The sequence below is a fragment of the Aplidium turbinatum genome, chromosome 18 (genome assembly GCF_918807975.1).
Source record: "Aplidium turbinatum chromosome 18, kaAplTurb1.1, whole genome shotgun sequence".
Classification (NCBI taxonomy): domain Eukaryota; kingdom Metazoa; phylum Chordata; class Ascidiacea; order Aplousobranchia; family Polyclinidae; genus Aplidium; species Aplidium turbinatum.
The window spans coordinates 15633477-15651564 of record NC_137489.1 but is presented as its reverse complement, the minus strand read 5'-3'; the positions used below and the strand labels follow the sequence as shown (position 1 = coordinate 15651564).

Here is an 18088-nt window from a genome sequence, read left to right as displayed (position 1 = left end):
ACTTTTTGTTTGATTAAACAACGTTAGCTTTGAAAGTTTTTTGAGTTGTTTCTGTTACTGGCACAACTGAGCCTGTAGTTGGTAAATCCTGAAAGATTGCAAGAGATCATATTACAGTAGAATTCGCCTATAACGGTACCTCAAAGGGATTGCAAAAACTGACGTTATAGCCGAATTGACGTTTTAGACGAACTACCGCAAACTATTCCAAAACTGTCTTTTGATTAAAGAAAAAGGTGTATAATCCAGTCAGGTTTACTGCGTACCAGCAAACTGACAAAAGTCACGCAGAAAATACAGTAAACAAAGAAATTGTTTAAAAAAAATAACCTACAGCGAAAGGTACAGGAAATTTGCGCAATACAGCTCGTTACATACAGTAGTAGAGAAGTTCACTGTTTATTAGCAAAAAAGGCATTGATCTTCAGCTGTTTCGGTTTTGACACGGATTTCTCTACCACATAGCGTTCAGCTTTTGCTAAATAATGTAGGATTTGCTCTAATTAATTAGTTTATACAGTCCTGCACGTAGGCTACAACTTTTGCTTTGAGTTGTTTAAAGGTCAGCTGTAGAGCTGCTTTTTACACGTGATAGTTTTTCACGAGGGAAAAAAGTTAATTCAGTTAATTAAAGTCCCTGCTGCGAACGACGTAGAAAAATAAAGGGAAGACATTTTGCAAGCAGCAGCGCTAACTGGATTAAAAAACTGACCGTTCGTGGTGAAGGTGATGGCTTAAAGTGACGTTATAAACAAACAAAAGACGTCTGGGGACCAATAAAGAGTGCTGTTACATGCGAATTGACGTTATAGGCGATGCTGTTGTAGCCGAACTACAATGTACGTAAAAGATAGGAATTCTGCCGGGACCGAGCGAAATGTGACGTAATAGGCGAATTGACGTTATAAACGAAGCCGTTATAGGCGAATTCTACTGTATTTACTTCGGCTGCGTGGAGTGGTGAGAGCCATGATTTGACGTTCGAAAGTGCGCTGAATCGACACCACTCAAGAGCAATATGGCTGTGTCTTTGGCAGGACACTCAAAGCTACGACAAAAATACTTTGAGTTGCTACATTCTGCGATTCTTCCTTTGACATTTGCACTGGTTTGATTCAGCCTACAGGTAAAATATGAACTCGTTTTTTTATAGTTTTATTCAGCAAATTTCGCAGATTAACAAGCTATTGTAAAATTACTTTCACAATACATAATTGCAAGAAAAAGCTAAATACGTGACCGATTGAAACACTAAGCAGACGTTTACGCGTCTGTCACATCACAAGTGTGAGTAACAAAAGTGGAGACGATAGATTGAACCAACGGATTTTAAAGTAACATGAAAGTGCAGAAAAACTACAAAGAAAAGTATTTTTAAACCGACAAAGCTTTTTTCGAGATACATCCTGGCAGCTTTGAGTACTCAAAAAGGTTGAGCCGCTGTCGTACATTCAGGCACTGAGGTCGAAAGTTCCCACTTGAAGTTGAAGCGACACTGTCAGCACATTATTTACTAAATACAGTTGCGCTGAATGGAGGCAGAGGGTCGAAGTGCCGCTGCTCAGTTGCACACAAATTGTGATCAGTCACATGAAAATATTTCGTCAAAAAAAACATGAAAACTAGCTTAATCAAAAACTTTAGAGATTAAACACGGTACAGCAAAGACCATGGCGGACAGAGCAAGATACAAAGCATCATTTGAGACAAAAGAAAAATATTAAACAACAAAAGAGCCTTTGCAATGCCTTCAGTTTTAACATCATTTAAAAAGGTTAAATTCAATCAGTGATAATTATGCAAAGCTCTGTCATTTGCTCTTTAACCAGCTAAAATAACCGATTTCTTTTACATTGATTCAACGTCTCCAAAAGTAGAATCCATGTATAAAGAAACAAGTTTGCTAGCTAGGCAAACATTATATCGTTATCGTAAATGATTTAAAATTTGTGACTAACTGTAGTGACTTATTTGTTGGTGAAGCACAAACACAAGCAAAAAAAAAAGAAATTCTGATAATAATGTCACTGAATATAAAGATAATACAATGAACAAACGTACACCGAGGCGTAACAAAAAAACTTCTTTATTTTTTCAAATATTCAAAACGTGAAATTAATCATACATTCTTTTTAAACAAAACAAATTCGAAATAAAAATACAAAACAAGATTATTTTCCCAAATACTTCCTAATCGATAAAAAATCTCACTTTTCAAATTATTCGACATAGAAATCTTCGTAATACTTTTAATCATAGACTACACTGAGCATGTTTGCCACAAATAGGGGATTGTTGTATTTCATTTTTAACAACTCTATTTTTTCGTAAAGCAAAACAAATAAAACACGAAAAGATGATGGTTGATATTTCTTTCAAGGTTACAGTTCTACCTTTTTTATTTTTAAAGCTGGTAGCAAAGGGCCATTATTTTTTTAACACCTGCCTCGAAAAAAAAATCTGCCTCAGAAAATCCCACCATGTCACATGATAGAAAACAAAACTGGAAAAAAGCAGATGTTCGGTTTCCAGAACATTGTTTGTATACTTCCTATACACCGTGACGTGTGTGGGCTAAAAAGTTGGGATGAAAATGGCTTTACCAGTCAACCGGATTTATAGCCCGCGTGCTACTTGCAAACAATAATATTTATCAAACAAAAGCGCACAAATAATAACGTTATTATGAGATCCGCATAGCAAATCTACATGAAAGGTTAGACATCCGAAGAAAATTGATCCTCTCGAGTCAATCCGACCCGTTAATTAAACTGGACACTCATTCCGCTCAATAAGATCATCATCAGAAGTTAGAAGCACACGCGTCCTATGAGTATGTCGTAGGTCATAGCAACTTACCTGGTGGCACAACATCTATGTTTTAAGTGCGTGAAACTTAAAAAGATATCTTGAAGTTTAAGCCAAGATAGAAGATCAATGTTTATTGTTGTAGCTTTCTGTCGCGCTGTATTCAGGGTTTTGCTTTCACCTTGGCTGCTGTTGATCTTATAAAGCAAAATCAATATCTAGTTAAACATGATTGAACCAATTCGTATGAGACATTATCTTGAATGGCATGAAAAGTAGTCTAGTCGCTTATAGAAAGCACTGCTGCTGCATGACAACTGTCAGGAGATAGTTATTTTGTTTTCATTAAGTTTTGCTTGAATTCGACTCAGCAATAGGACTTAAGAAAACGTGACGTGGAACTTTAGCAATTCACAACGAAACTACATCAGAAAACAAAATACTTAATTTTTAGTTGATGCAAAAAGATTGACGTCGAGAAGAATGTGCAAAATTTTAAAGAATGGTCGCAAATGAATTCTTCTGTCAATGCGTCATACTTTCACAAGCACACGACCAAACTGCCGCGTTTTTTCATCAATCGTTATGTACAAAGTGACAGTGCAATTGTGGCGTCAGTTCAGGTCTCAGCGTGTCGCAGATACCTAAAAAATGTTAAATTGATGAAATAAATTCCATGTCACTCTGTCAATTTAAAACTATTCGTTGAATATACTGTACATCATAATCAATGTAGAAGTTTTAACCGTTCTCCAAATAACACTCCCACGGCTTGACGGAAAAACATTTGAACAGCATTTGGGGCAGCCCTGACTGGGAATCGAGCCCTGGTTTTGCTTAACATTGAAGGTCAAATGTAGAGCAAAATGTCACATTCTTCACTTGAAGATTTGAATTGAAGAACTAATCAAGTCCAAAACACAACTTTTCAGATAGAGCAAGTTAAAGTTGTTTCAACGTTGGTTAATCTTTTATTTGTGTGCAAACACCAGCGTGTGTTATGGCAAAATTAAGCCGTTTTTACATTAAATTTTTCGCGGGACAGGCATTGACCATCATACAACATATTTTTGCTGATAACTCCATTTCCACAAATGTGATTTAAGTAGTTCTACAACTCACGTCTTCAATTGCTTTTAAAAGTAAGCTTCCGCGAGAAGCCAAACACAAAAAATCAAGCCGACATTTTCGTCAAGATATCTTTGAGAGAATTTTTACGTTTGTTACTCACTACGTTGTAGTTCTATCTTGGTAATGCATGAGCAATAACAATTTTGGTATTTATTGGACTTGCAAGAAACTGTATGAAATTGTATCACATTGACCGTGGTTGGCTGCTGGAAGCAGATGCATGGCAAGCAACGCACTTGCTGCAACGAGTTATTTTAAAATTAATTTTGCATGATTTTTAAATAAAACATTGTGGAAAATTCCAACAATTTTTTAATGAACGAATGAATTTGCTATGCTTCAAAAATAGCATTTTGAAAATAAATCTCGTATTTCCCACATTTAGCTCAATCAAGCGTTATTTAAAAACAATCAATTCATAAATCATCTTTATATACTGAAAGATTTTAATTTGAGTCAACGCTTTTTAGAAAATATAACCACATTTTGCACAACAGCCGTGATAAAGCAGACACAAGGCGGGTGTAATATTGATAAAAGCCAGTGTTTCCAAGGCAAACTTTGAAAACTTTTTCAAAGACTTTGTTAACAACAACGCAAACTTTTGTAAAAGCAAAGAATTGACAAAAACACAATAACTTTGATGAACTAAAAACAACGTTCCAATCGTAATTCATGATCGCTTTTTTCAAAATCAAACTTGCTGACATTGTAAATTTGGACAAACTGAAAGACAATAAAAGACTATTCGTATCCAAAACTGGCCGCCCTCAATCGCTCTGCCACATGTTCTAGGCAAGCGTCGAACAAGCAGCCTTGTGAACGTTGGTAACAAGCTCACCCGGCCTACGGTGAACTGGTGTGTGTAGTAATAGTCGGCACGTGGCCTTACTCTCCTGCTTACGCTCAAAGCCCGGCCTACAAGATTGGAGCACAGATTATGAAACGGAACGCTACCACGATTCTATTAAGGGAGCGTGAAGAAGTGAAAGTGGGTTTGAGGAATGCTTCAATCAACAACGAACAATTTGCTTGCACAGACTCAGTAGTTGAAGGCCGAAACGTAAGTAAGCCGCAGAAAACCCAACGATTGCGTGAGGAGATAAAATGTTTCAAATCTATCTTGACTCCGTAAATCGAGGTTTTGAAAGCAATGTATCCGGAAGGAGTCAAAATTTACAACTGAACACTTAATTTATCCTATGCGCTAAATCATTCCATAAGGTTAAACGTTATAAGTTAACATTGTTAAAACGTATGCAATTGAAACACCACGACTATTACAAGATGACTCTTCACATTACAGCAACATACAATCTACATCTTCTGGGGATGACACCTGTCCCACATACTAACAACCTACAATTTTAACCGAAATTGGTGCAAAGAGAAGCGTTACGGGAAAAATAATCGGTTTACTGTAGTGTGTTAGTGAAATTACGAGAAAAGTAAAGGATTTTTGCACAAATCGATGCGTTGTAACAGAGGCACTCTTTCATACTGACTCACGTGAAAAATCATCTCTTTCAGTTTTTCTTTCGGCAGATCATCAAATTCCTCTTGGAACGTGAACGGCTGCTCCGCCACAGGCTCATCAGCTGGATCGTAATACTGTTCAAGATAAGGATGAGCAAGGGCATCTTCAATAGTGATTCGCTTGGATGGGTTGAAGGTCAGCATGCAGTTCAGAAGGTCCAACGCTAGGAAAGATCGAAATATAACTTTAAAAGCCTAGTCGTTACCTAACACACTAAAGTCTCTTCAGCAGAGTACCGGTAATGTGTATTTTTCTGGTGCCGCAGTGCTCACTGCCACAATATCAACAATGCCATCAACAGCGCTCTGCGCACAGAGACTGGACGCCTGCGTCCCACACCATTGCACAATCTCCCTATTCTTGCTGGCATCCAATCTTCGTCGCGAAGAAGCGACTCTGTCTCTCGGTAAACGGGCATTGGAGCCCAACCACCTTCTCTTCTCCAAGGTCTCTGCTCCCTTAAACGAGCACTCCCGTCGACTGAAATGAAGACACCCATTTGCGCCAGCCGCTCATCTTCTGCTTTACGAAGAAGATACCGGCTAACTGGGCGGACAATAAATGGCATTCTGAATGGAAGTCAAGCACCACCAGACTCCACTCATTCATCTCCGATGCTGACACCCGTTCCACAGGCCTGACGCTACCAAGACAGGCGTGGGTGCGCCTCAACCATCTCCGTACGGCGTCGGAATTTTCCGCTCAACCATGCACCAATGGGGAATGGCTTCTTTCTCCTCTTGTGAGTGCGATGCTGAGGAACTGACCGCAGACCAAATCATCAACGATTTGCAACGTCTTCAGCCCGCCTAACGGAGTGGAAGGTCTGCGTGTCTTGGATGATGAAACCAAAGACTAGTTGCTCTCTAGCAGCCTTTCAGTGTAATTCGGAAACATCGTGAATTTGGGGTGGTAAAAGGATAGACCCTCGGCCCCAGAGGCTCATACGATGACTATATCAAGGCGAATCTAATTGTTTTGACATCTGATAATTTCGGCTTCAAGATATGACAATCACGGCTAAAAGTGGACGTCCAAAGCACTCCACACCACAATGGCAAGTTTATGACAAATAAAGTGCAGACCAAAACATTCAAAGTCGCTTGCCCAAGGGCGGCAACGCATTTGCAGTTTCTTACCTTTCGGGTCAGCATTCGGATAAACACGAGACCAGAGCACTGTCGGCTTGGTGGGCAGCGAGACGAGGTATGCCCGGGCTTTCTCGTTGATGATGCAGTTGAGGTCTTCCTTTGATGGTGATCCGAGAATGTCTGAACGGAGAAAGCGACAGAAAAAAATCAAAAACTAAAATGGTTCGGAGTTGATTAACTGAAAAATGGCAACTGTTAAACTACGTTTCCATAAAAATAGTATAAAAAGCCGTTGTGGCTAAATGAAAAACTGTTCATCTTACTCGCATGATAATAATATAGTGAGGCCAAGGGCTTGTCTTCGGATGACCTCCTGATGCTCAAAGTGCACACGTGTGATTACCATTTGCTGTCATATCATTTTAAACAATAATCTCCTTAAATTAACTTCCTTTAAACTATAACCATACTTCAACGTGTGTAAACGTTGAATCAATGTAAAAAACGACTGATTTGCTGTCTGGGCAGTAACTCTTCCATCCACAATTTAGCATAGGCACTAGTCAGGTGAGATAGTTTCTATTTTACAGCACTTCTACGTCACCAAAGGTAACGTTGTTAGTTGGGAGGTTTCACGCATAAAACTTCGCCATCACGCTCGACGACGTAGAAGCGCTGTAAGCCTGAATCAATCAAACTTGATTTTGCCATTTGGAAAGAATGGGGTAGAATTATGCCCAAAAAGAAATTGGACATATTAGACAAAACGGATAAAATACCAAAAATGTATAATATATTATATGAGCTAAAACTACAAAGCTGTATACGTTTGAGTCACACAAATGCGACCAGATAATAACTATGAAATGACAGCATTTTAGTGCTACGTAGTATCAACAAACTGTCGGCGGGTACTTTTACTGACAGTCAATACAACAACAAACTTCCTCTTACCAAGAATGTGGTTTAATTGATCCAAGTAATGCTTGCCGGGGAAAATCGGCTTGTTGTTAAGCATCTCCGCCAGGATACAGCCCACTGACCATATATCAATCGATTTTGTGTATCCTTTTGAGTTGAGCATGATTTCCGGCGCACGATACCATCTAGTTGCCACATACTCGGTGAGAAATCCAGTGTGGTCTTGGGAAGGGTCAGCTACTCGAGCCAAACCGAAGTCACAGATCTGAAAAGTGGGAAGTATGAGGCATTAAGCTGAAGCCAAGGTGCTGCATGGGCAGGCATTGCTGCAACACGCGTACACTTGGTACTTTAACCTTGATTAATTCTCTTTTTAATTGTGACACAAAGTCAAGAGATTTATCACAATAACCAATTATACAGTATGACATGTCTCAAAAATACCACAAAATATTCAGAACATTAGAACAACGGTTTATTTCTATCTGCAGGCCAACCAGGAATTGCAGAAAAAAGCAATAATTTCCATTTATTTCAGCAAAATAACGACTGGAAACATTATCATAAAAACGTTCAACAACCACATTCTACATGGAATATTTCAAGATTGAAAGACTGCAGTACTTCTACTTCCAAATATACCACTATTAAAATACGCAATGAGTCATATCATATTCTAGACACGTCAATCAGAGTATATTCTTCGCTGCTTGCATCACTACAGTAGACTAGATATGCAGCATATGCTGCAAGTGCAAAACAGTTTGTATGCAATGCATCGCGACTGGCCGTCTAAGGCATGAAGTAAAATAAAGTAGTAGGCAAGGAAATCACCAAACAAAGCTCTAAAAACGACGTTTAAGACCAAATCCCAATACCGCCAACAACATAACATTTGTATTTGCAAATACCATATTATTTACTACAAGTTTTCAACCTAATTTAACTACGTGTTGTAGAATTGATTGAGTTTCGCTTTTAGCAGCATGATTGTTGCTTATTTCACAATGTAGTAAACTTTAGATAAACTTAGATTGTAGATAAAGTTTTAAACAAGTCGTTGAAATCTACATTGTGAAATCCGTGTAGTAGATTTTTCAACTAGCGCCCTCGAATGCGGTGCTAGACTTGAAAGATTAAGATGCCGCACTGAAAAACTAACGCAAACCTGAACAGCAATCAGTGCCGGGTTGAAGATGGAAATAACCTCGCGAGCGCGGCACTACGCTTACCACACAATGGCCAACCATTTGCTAGCAATTAAAACATGCGATGTATCACATCCTACCAACTTAGAGCTGGGTTAAGTAGGTGGAGAAAGTTATCTTACACAGAGAACGTACTGCGAGTATTTGGATCAATATTTTTTAACTGCGAAAACGCGGCGGCCGCCACTCTATCAGGATATTAAGACAAAATATCTTCCATTCATTGTAACACTTTATTGTTGCTGTAACACTCATGTTAAAGATAAATCAACTGTAAATTCGAGCAAAGCAACATACGAAAAGTATTACAAAACAGACTGTTTTATTTTTTATAGCACATTACGGTTGTTATCAGCCGTTTCGTTATGTAAACTGTAAAAAAATGTGTTTCTATTGTTTCGGCAGCTTAAACTGTGTCGCAATTGGTTATAATTTCAGCTAGCCTATTGTTTTTTTATTACAGTGCGATCGCCATGCTGTTGATAAAATGGTGTCTTTCATAAGTGGTCGCACTATACAACTATAAAAATAAACCAACCGCGGCTTTGAAAAAAAGTCGAGATTGATGTTCCAACTGTAGCCAACCCTTGTTAAAGTTTTTTTTTAAGATTAAACATTGCGAAAACTAATCTTATCTGCTCGCAAGCACACAACAGGAAAGAATTCCCATCGTGAATCCAAATTATATGACGTAACTCGACGATGCCACTCAACTAGGGACTCAAGCAGCAAAACAGTCAAGAATGTGATGGAAGACTACGCAGTTACTTTCCAGACAGCAAATCAATCGCTTTTTACATTGATTTGCTGTCTGGAATAGATGCACAATACACGTACCCCAAAAAGCAAAAACTTGCAATGTTAACGTATGGCGACGTTGAAACGATACGAAATTGGAAACTTTGCTTGCAGAGACAGATTGCAATGCTCAAGGCGTTTTTCGTAGACCCAGCAAACTATGTCAGTTATAAAAACAAAGTAATATATATTTGCAATGTGCTCTATGTTGATAACTCGATTTTATTTGATTTTTCTAAGTGATTTGATTGAGTTTTATAATGTGCAGTTGAATCCAGCTAGTATGGATTAGAGAACATTTCATGTGAATTCTTCGTTAACCACACCTAGACAGCAAAATCCGTCATTTTTACATTGATTCAACTTCTGCAGACGTTTTTGGTTTTTTGGATTCATCAAGCATATGGGTTTGGCATAGTTTCGTTATTTATTAGCAAGAAAATCAAGCTCAAAGTTACACGAAACGCAAAGTAACCTATAGCTTCATGTCACCACAATTCTTCATCAGTGGTTGTGAGTTATTGACTAGCCTACTCCATGCTTGGCTTCTTGCAAGTCATAAAATGTCCAGTTGTCCACAAACATGTCTACTCCTTTTGTGGGTCAGACCATGGCCTGAAATGGTCATGGCCAGACTTACTCCACCAAACAACTCAAACCACTAAATCTGTTTACAATGAAGATTTTTTGCTGATGTATTTTTATAAAAAGTTTTGATTCTACTTTGCTTGTACCTTTTTCTAGACTTGTTGCTATGTTGACATGTATTGTTTTCGCTGTGATGGTCAGAAATAAAAATAACTGAACTGATTCATTTACAGTGATCTGTGTGAACACTTACCTTAAGATCACAAGTTGTATTTAACAGAAGATTGCTCGGCTTCAAGTCTCTGTGGATGACATTTGCTGAATGGATGTACTTTAATCCACGGAGGATTTGATACAAAAAGTAGCATATGTGCTCATTGCTTAAGTGCTGGGTCTTCAGTAACTTGTACAAGTCAGTCTCCATCAAGTCTTGCACAATGTAACTTAAAGAACAGGGTTAAGGAAATCTTTACTTCAACAAAATTTACACAGAAGAATAGCCTACTCAAGCAATGTATATAAACAATGACCTAAACCTTCTGTACACCGAGGTCTTTTAATTTAGATGGAGCCATCAGGAAATATGGTAATTGACAATCTTTAAGGTTGTTTATAAGCTAATCATTTCATTAATGAGTCCAGGCTTAACCGCTTATGTAATATGGTGATTGATGATGAAGATTTCATGGAGGTTTATGTGGATGCAAAGCATCTAAGTAGTCAACCACAAGATAATAGTATTTCTTAAATGGAACTGATTCAATCTTCCAAAATTTTAGATCAGTAAATGGCATGTCTATTACGTTAAAGCCAAAGTATTTTCTAACGTTCATGCACTACCTTACAGCATTAAAGGTTTTAATAATATTTGAAATATTGAAAACAGTAGAATAATAATACTCTAAAATAATTCTCTCTTTGTGGGAACACCTGTCGCAATGTTGCACAACATGAAAGGATACACATCTTTCATTTCAGCAAGAGTCGGAGCTCGGATAATATCTTTTATGCAGATGATGTTTTCATGGTTAAAATTGAGTAAGATTTTTATTTCTCGCAATGTACGCTGACAATACGTCTGATGTTCAAATGGGCTGATTTTTTTTATGGCAACCTTTTGTCCAGTCTTGCCATCAGTGGCAGATCTAAAAAATAAATTAGATATTTTTAATAACAGTTTTCACAAACTAACATGTATATAAAAGCTGTTTACATAGGAAAGGCCAGAATATGGTTATGTTTTGTTCAACTCCAATAGAAAAAAAAAATGAAACACAAAGTGTTCAATTATCTCATAACTATCACTTTACAATGCCATGCAAAAGTAAATTTGTAGGCCATTAGAAAGAAGTTAACACCATAATACATACCGTACATAATAAAACATCGAAAATGAATGTCAGACAAGAACCAAGACATTGCTGCACACTGCACAGTTATGGCATTTATAATACAAAATGAAAAATCTTCATTGCATATATTTTATTTGGTCCACAAATCAATCAACCAATTATTATTTCCGTTTGGTAGATACAGGATTACAGTAATCTCCGCTTACTAAGCTCACGGTTAATAGGCCCACCCGCTTATTAAGCTCAATTTGGCCCAGTCTGGAATTACTCCTATGCATTCCTGTAATGAGAAAAAGCCACTCAATAAGCCAAATTTTCAATTACAAGGTCCCGCAGCTAAATTAAGACCTTTTCATTTTTGCATAATTTCTTTTTTATTTCTTTAATCAACTTTTTACAAAATACGGTTCACTACTCGAAAAAAATAGAATTATTGGCGCGCTGTTAACATGTATGGCGTATAACAATTAACAGGAAAGAACTGATCATTATGTACAGTAGGGTGTTGCAGGCGCCCTCATGTGGTCAAAAACAGCTCTACTTTTTTTTTGGTATTCCTTTTCGCATATTAGGACACTTTATGGAGTTTTATTGAGATTGCAGAAAAACTGAGTGAGCAGATTGCAAATGAATTTTACTAGTACAAAATTGCCATAATCCCACCATTGTGGGCATTAGGTAGTCCGTTAATTTTCGGGTAAGTCTAATTTTGGTAATACACTAACTGTAACAATCTTAACAGCACCTTTCTTATGTCACATGTCATGAAATATTTTATAATGCTTGATAAACTAACACCATTTTTGAATGATCCTTATTTATACTATGGTATTTCATTAATCGGTAATCGCCGAATAGGGAACTTGCCGAAAAGGGCTCTTGTCGAATAGGACACTCGCCGAATCGGACAAGCCGAATTGGACTCGCCGAAATGGGCCATTCTGAGTGTAGACACTGTGTGTTATAATCTACTATTATGACCAGTGGATCACAAAAATTAGAAAAAATGCGTTTCCTTCTGTCTACATCTCCTACTAAAGACGACCAAAAAATCAAGGGGAGCAAACTTCCCACATATCGGCAAGTTATTCTTAGCTTTCTGTCTTTCCTAGAAGAGATGGAGGAAGAAACTTCAATAAAGAAATTTAAAAGAGAATTGTTAACACAAGCAGCTAATCAGACAACAAATGATGTTCTGATATTTTATAAAAAAGCTAACATTCCCACACTACACTCAGTAAAAATGGCTCAGAAAATCGTGAAACTTCACGATGAAATAAATGGTGTTCTCAAAATTCAGCTGGAATACTACAAAAAGAATGAAGGCAAGCAATCTACAAGGATCAAATCATTTAAAGACAAGCTACAACTGACCTTTCCCTTCTGGTCTCGAGATGCAATAGAACGTATTCCGATAGAAGATAGAGAATTTTTAAGGAGCATGCAAATGACAAGGAAAGCAACAATGGGTGGAAGTGATCAAGTAGGCTACTTCAACGAAAAGTAAAAAGGAAGCTATCGAGAATTGCAGTTCAGAAACAAAGAAAGGAAAATGAAAAGAAGCGGAAAGAAGACATGAAAACCATCATTCTTGAGAGCTCAACTGATAATAACAGTGAAGAAGATTTAACGGATATTATAGTATTGAAGTTTCATCTGCCGAACCTAAACGAAGACATAAGCGTACTATGAAAACAGGAACAACAATTTTTGTTCCCCATGATATTTTGCAATCACGTGGCTTAGTGGCTACTAGTATAAGCAACAAGATAACACCAAACGCATTATCCACAATCATCCATTTATTAATTCAAAGTTGTTCTGGAGAAACCAATCGGATAAATCTGCACCCTGCAACTGCTCACAGGTGTAGAATCAAGACTATTTTGAAAATCACTCGAGACATTACAGAATCTTGGTCACCCCCTGAAGTTGGCAACATCCACTGGGATGGCAAGTTAATGGCTTCATTGCAAGATCCCAATAAAGAAGTTGACCGGCTTCCTATAATGCTGTCCGGTGTAGGTGGTGCAAAACTACTCAGTATTCCACATTTGCCAAAACGCTCTTCAGAAGCTGCAGGAAGGCTAGTTGCAAATGCCAGTCTAGAGCTCTTGGATAGTTGGAACTGCAGGGCTTGCCTTGCACTCTTGCAGGTATGGTTTTTGACACGGCTAGTAGCAACATAGGCGCCGGGTTTTGAAAATTGCCGGGGGGGCAAACTTTCTAGCCGACTGATTGCTTACATTCAAAATGCTGATGTTTGTTTGTCAGCATTGATGTTTGTTTGCGTCTATCTGCCATTGTATATCGCCAAGCTTTATAATGTAGGCTCAGGTCTCGAAATTCACGGCGGACATCGGACATGTCCGCCGTCACAGCATGTGATGTCCGCGCGAAGTACCATCTAGATCGGCTATATTTGTCCGCCGAGAAATAACACAGGAACTAGCGATACAAATCGTCATTGCATAGCACGAACAATTGTTGCGATAATATATTTTCCAGCGCATTCTAGCGCGCATCTAGAAAATGTGAATACTGTATCCCTTAGCTTCCATTCAAGGAGGAAAACTTTCGATTTTTACATTGCTTCAACGATTGATGACATTGAATCAGCGTAACAAAGGTGATTTCTTCGCTAAGAATCGATAGGAGTACAGGTACTTCTACACTTATCACGCAAAATTTACTTCAAGTTTTACATCACAATGTCTGGCTTTGATCTCCGAGTAATAATTATACGCCACGGCAAGGTTGGTTACTAAATTAGATTATACGAGTAGGCTATTACAGCAAGATGCAACAAAATTTGTTAAGTTTGGGTATTACAGTAAGAAAGAACAGACCTATGGAAAATTCACTTTTGCTCACATGACACGCAAAAATAAACTTAAAGAAAAAAGCCTGTGAAACTTTGCACAGCAGAAAATAGTAGCGTTGGTGTAGAAATTTTCTGACTCCTGCCCAGAGCATTGTGACGCAATAAGCCACACGACCTCGTTCGGTGGAAGTTAATCAGTTATGTGACGTATTGACCAGCTACACCGCGCTTTGACTCTTCAAGCGCAAGTCGTTGGTCTGATGAAAGCCTTTCAGAGTGACTTTACTAAATTTTTAAAAAGCCTTCTAAAACCGTAGTTATAGTTCTGAAATGGGGAAAAATTATTATCAAGATAAAGAGATTAAGCATGACGATCGACTGCTAAAACTGGTGTGTCCGCCGTGAGACTTAATTTGTCCGCCGAGATAGCTGCTCCGACCGGACACGTTTGTCCGCCGTCAACAAAAACGAATTTCAAGGCATGTAGGCTACTTCGAATTATATCCTGATCACTTTGAACTTTAGCTCTTAATACGCGTAGAGATACTAAACTGAGCAAACAGCAAACAGCACCTCGTTATTGACACTCCCAAGAAAAAACAAAGCGGAAGAAATCAAGAAAAACGTTTTTCAATCATTGTTACTATGCTTCAACGGCACCATGCTGGCGTTTATCAGCTACCGTACTTCTGTTTCTTTTGTTATCTTAGGAGCAGCGCTCTTGTTGCAACAAGTAGATCTTTTAATTGAGATCGATCCGCAATAAAGATCAAACTAACGCAAATCTGAACTTAAAAACATTTGATTTAGGATTTTTTTTAAATAATTTGCGGGGGGGCAGCCACCCCGAGCTAAATTCACGGGGGGGCGCCGCCCCCCCGCCCCCCTGGAGTCGGCGCCTATGAGTAGCAATACTGGCCACAAAACTGGTGCCTGCATACAATTGCAGAATGATGTTAAGAAGGATTTGCTTTGGGTAGCATGCAGGCATCATGTTTGTGAAGTAATCCTGAGTCATGTTTGGAGTGATCTTAAAATTGAAAGCAGCAAAGGCCCTAACATTTCTGTGTTTGAGCGATTTCACAATAACTTTGAAAGTGTTTGTTACAACTCGCCAGATGGTTTCTGCATATCGAAATCACATGAAAGTAATTCGTTATGGAAAGACAGTCGAGAAGAATTATCTCTACTCTTTAATCAGATGAAGCAATATCCGGATTCAACTAAGTTCTTAAGAATTGATTATCTAGAACTTATAAATTTATGTAACTTGTATATGGGAACTACTTCTTCAGTTGGTGTTACATTGCAACCACCAGGAGCACTGCACCGAGCCAACTGGATGAGCAAGCTTATCTATTGTTCTTCTGGAAAATGAAATACTCAAATTGCAAAAGCCTTATGTAGTTTTGAGGCAGGATCAGCTGAAGAAGCTGAAAAGATTTGTTCAATTTGCTGTGTATATATGTTCCCTGGTGGCTTACATATCCTATCAGCAGAGCTGCTCCTTCAAATGATCTCAAATTTTTAAAAACATTGTCACAATACACTGACACAGATTCTTTGGTGGCAAAAAGTACAAGGAAGACATTTTTAAAACAACTCTGGTACATGACAGAAGAAATGGTTCCACTATCTCTCTTTAGTTCTGTTGTGTCCAACAGTGAAAGACAATCATTGCTCAGGCATTAATGCAGCAGCCAAAAGGTGACGGTATTTTCAAGAAAAAACTTGGAGTTGGATTTGGTAAACCGGTTTTTCCTGATCTTACACAATGTGCAAATGATAGAATGCTTTGCAGCTTCATAGGTCCCGATTCATGGAACTTCTTTCAACTGATGAAGATCGATTCATTTTTTCTTAGCAAATCAGTGGATGAGTGGGGTCATGAACACTCATATGCAGAAGCAAAAAACAAAGTTGATCACTTCCATGTTGTTAATGATTCTGCAGAGCGGGGTGTCAAGTTGGCACATGACTTCCTTTCATCTGCTTAGCTTGAAGAACGCTACCAGAACATTCTTCAAGTTGTAGAAAATACAAGGAAGTCATTGCATGTTGGTTGGCATGGATGTGTTGTGACCAATCAATTTTGAGTTAATAATTATCCAAAAATACACTTAATTATAGAAGATGAGTGTTCAAAGATATAATTTATTTGCAAAAAAACTCAAAATCAGTGACATAGGCAGTAATTTTTTCAAAATTTTTAAAGTATGGATATGATACAATCAAATACAAGTGTCAATTAATAAACATTTTCACCATTGAAAAACAACCATATAAAAATAACACCAATTTTTTTCATTTACGGGCGGTGAGTTGACATTTTTTCTTGAAAATAGTGAAATTAAGCATTGAAAAATTCAAATTAAATCTGCTAGTTCAATTTTCAACCAATCTTGTTGAAATTGCACACAATGTGTTTTTTTACCAAAAGGCACATATAAAAAAAAGTAGAAGTGAATTTGATGAAGTTTAGTTTTTTGAGGGGCGCCTGCAACACCCTAATGTACAGCTATTAACAGATTTAGCAACTTTTCGCTAGAAGGCAGAAATTCACCCCCCACTTAATAGACCCACCCAATTAATAAGCCCAATATCGTCCGGTTGAAGTTGGGGATTAATAAGCGAGGACTACTACCATGAAAGTACTAACCACCAAGATGCTTCTAATACTGAATAAAAAAGAAAGAGGGAAAAGATCACAAGCTGCAACTTTCAATAAGTAAAAGTCCAATTGAACCAAACTTACACAACCATCCCATAGGCTCCTTCTCCAATGAAACTGAGTCCTGTGTATCGAGGAGCAACATCATACGCTTGGCCACGGATGATCTCGGGAGCTGGTTTTCCACTCATAATAATAAGTCTCAATTGAATAACAAAAAAATAATATTTTTATCTGACCATTCAACTTAAACGTAATGTGCAATAAAAAACACTGCTAGAAATATTTATCATAATTAACAATATTTTTAGTGACTTGCTTATAAACTATTCTTTTAGAACAAACTTATTTAAAAGATATTAAGCTATTCACATTACAATGGCAAAGTCAACTACAAGAAAATTACAAAATTAGAACGCGTATTGCGTAAGCCTGATTATAATTGACATTGATGACAATGACAGCTAGTGCAATGTTTCTATATTTCTTGCAAATAGCAATATTTCTTGTCGATGTGTGAGAGACTTTGCTATGTTTGTAAAAAAAAGATTGCAAAAAAAAAGTTTCACGTACAAACGCAAGTGGAGAGAAGTTTCAAATACCAACAGAGTGAAGAAATGTTGACTTGTGGAAGCCGGTGACCAAATATGGCCTACTGGCAAGACAGTTTCGGAGAGAATTTAGGTGGTCACAATCGCAATGGTCGGAGGCCTATTATGCCCGACCAGCTGATAAATGAAAGGATGCACTGTTTATTGGCTTCACTCTATTTTAATTAGGGCTACTATATGTCCTCTTTTAGGTGGATTTGTCCTCTTTTTTCATAAAAAATCAGTTGTCCTCCGAGGACACTTGAAAATGCTCAAATGTCCTCTTTTTTGCATTGCTATCATTTTCAACAAGGTTTTATTTTTATGTGACCTTGGCGAAAGCTAAATAAGGCTAAGCAACGATACTAAAAAGGAAGAGTATGTTTTCTGTGAGCTGTGGCAGAAGCAGGCTATCCTTGTTGAAGAAAAGTGTTTATTGACTTTGAGGTTGACAATACATTGCTTGCTGTGGATATGTTGCATAGGCTACATTTGTTTCTGTGGCAAACGAAGGCAGTGTTACTCGATGACCATGTCAGATGTATTTCTATTGTTCGACTCTTGTGTTG

At 37.8% G+C, this 18088-nt stretch overlaps 1 protein-coding gene across 1 annotated transcript; it reads right to left on the bottom strand.

The window, feature by feature from the left end:
* Positions 1-1138: 1138 nt before the first annotated feature.
* Positions 1139-17135, bottom strand: LOC145787072 (mitogen-activated protein kinase 1-like). Its single transcript, XM_082598787.1, has 7 exons — positions 17014-17135; positions 11045-11227; positions 10336-10525; positions 7522-7753; positions 6616-6747; positions 5449-5639; positions 1139-3452 (listed from the first exon to the last, which is right to left on the bottom strand). Exons 1-7 carry the CDS (start codon positions 17118-17120, stop codon positions 3435-3437), a joined length of 1053 nt encoding a protein of 350 aa, XP_082454913.1. The 5' UTR covers positions 17121-17135; the 3' UTR covers positions 1139-3434.
* Between the last annotated feature and the right edge of the window lie 953 nt (positions 17136-18088).

Excerpts from the sequence above, each read along its gene's own strand:
- LOC145787072 (XM_082598787.1), bottom strand. The coding sequence starts at position 17,120 with ATGAGTGGAAAACCAGCTCCCGAGATCATCCGTGGCCAAGCGTATGAT. Across the intron at positions 7,754-10,335 it reads ATACAACTTGTGATCTTAAG|ATCTGTGACTTCGGTTTGGC; the intron begins GTAAGTGTTCAC and ends CCCACTTTTCAG. Across the intron at positions 6,748-7,521 it reads TCAATTAAACCACATTCTTG|ACATTCTCGGATCACCATCA; the intron begins GTAAGAGGAAGT and ends TTCTCCGTTCAG.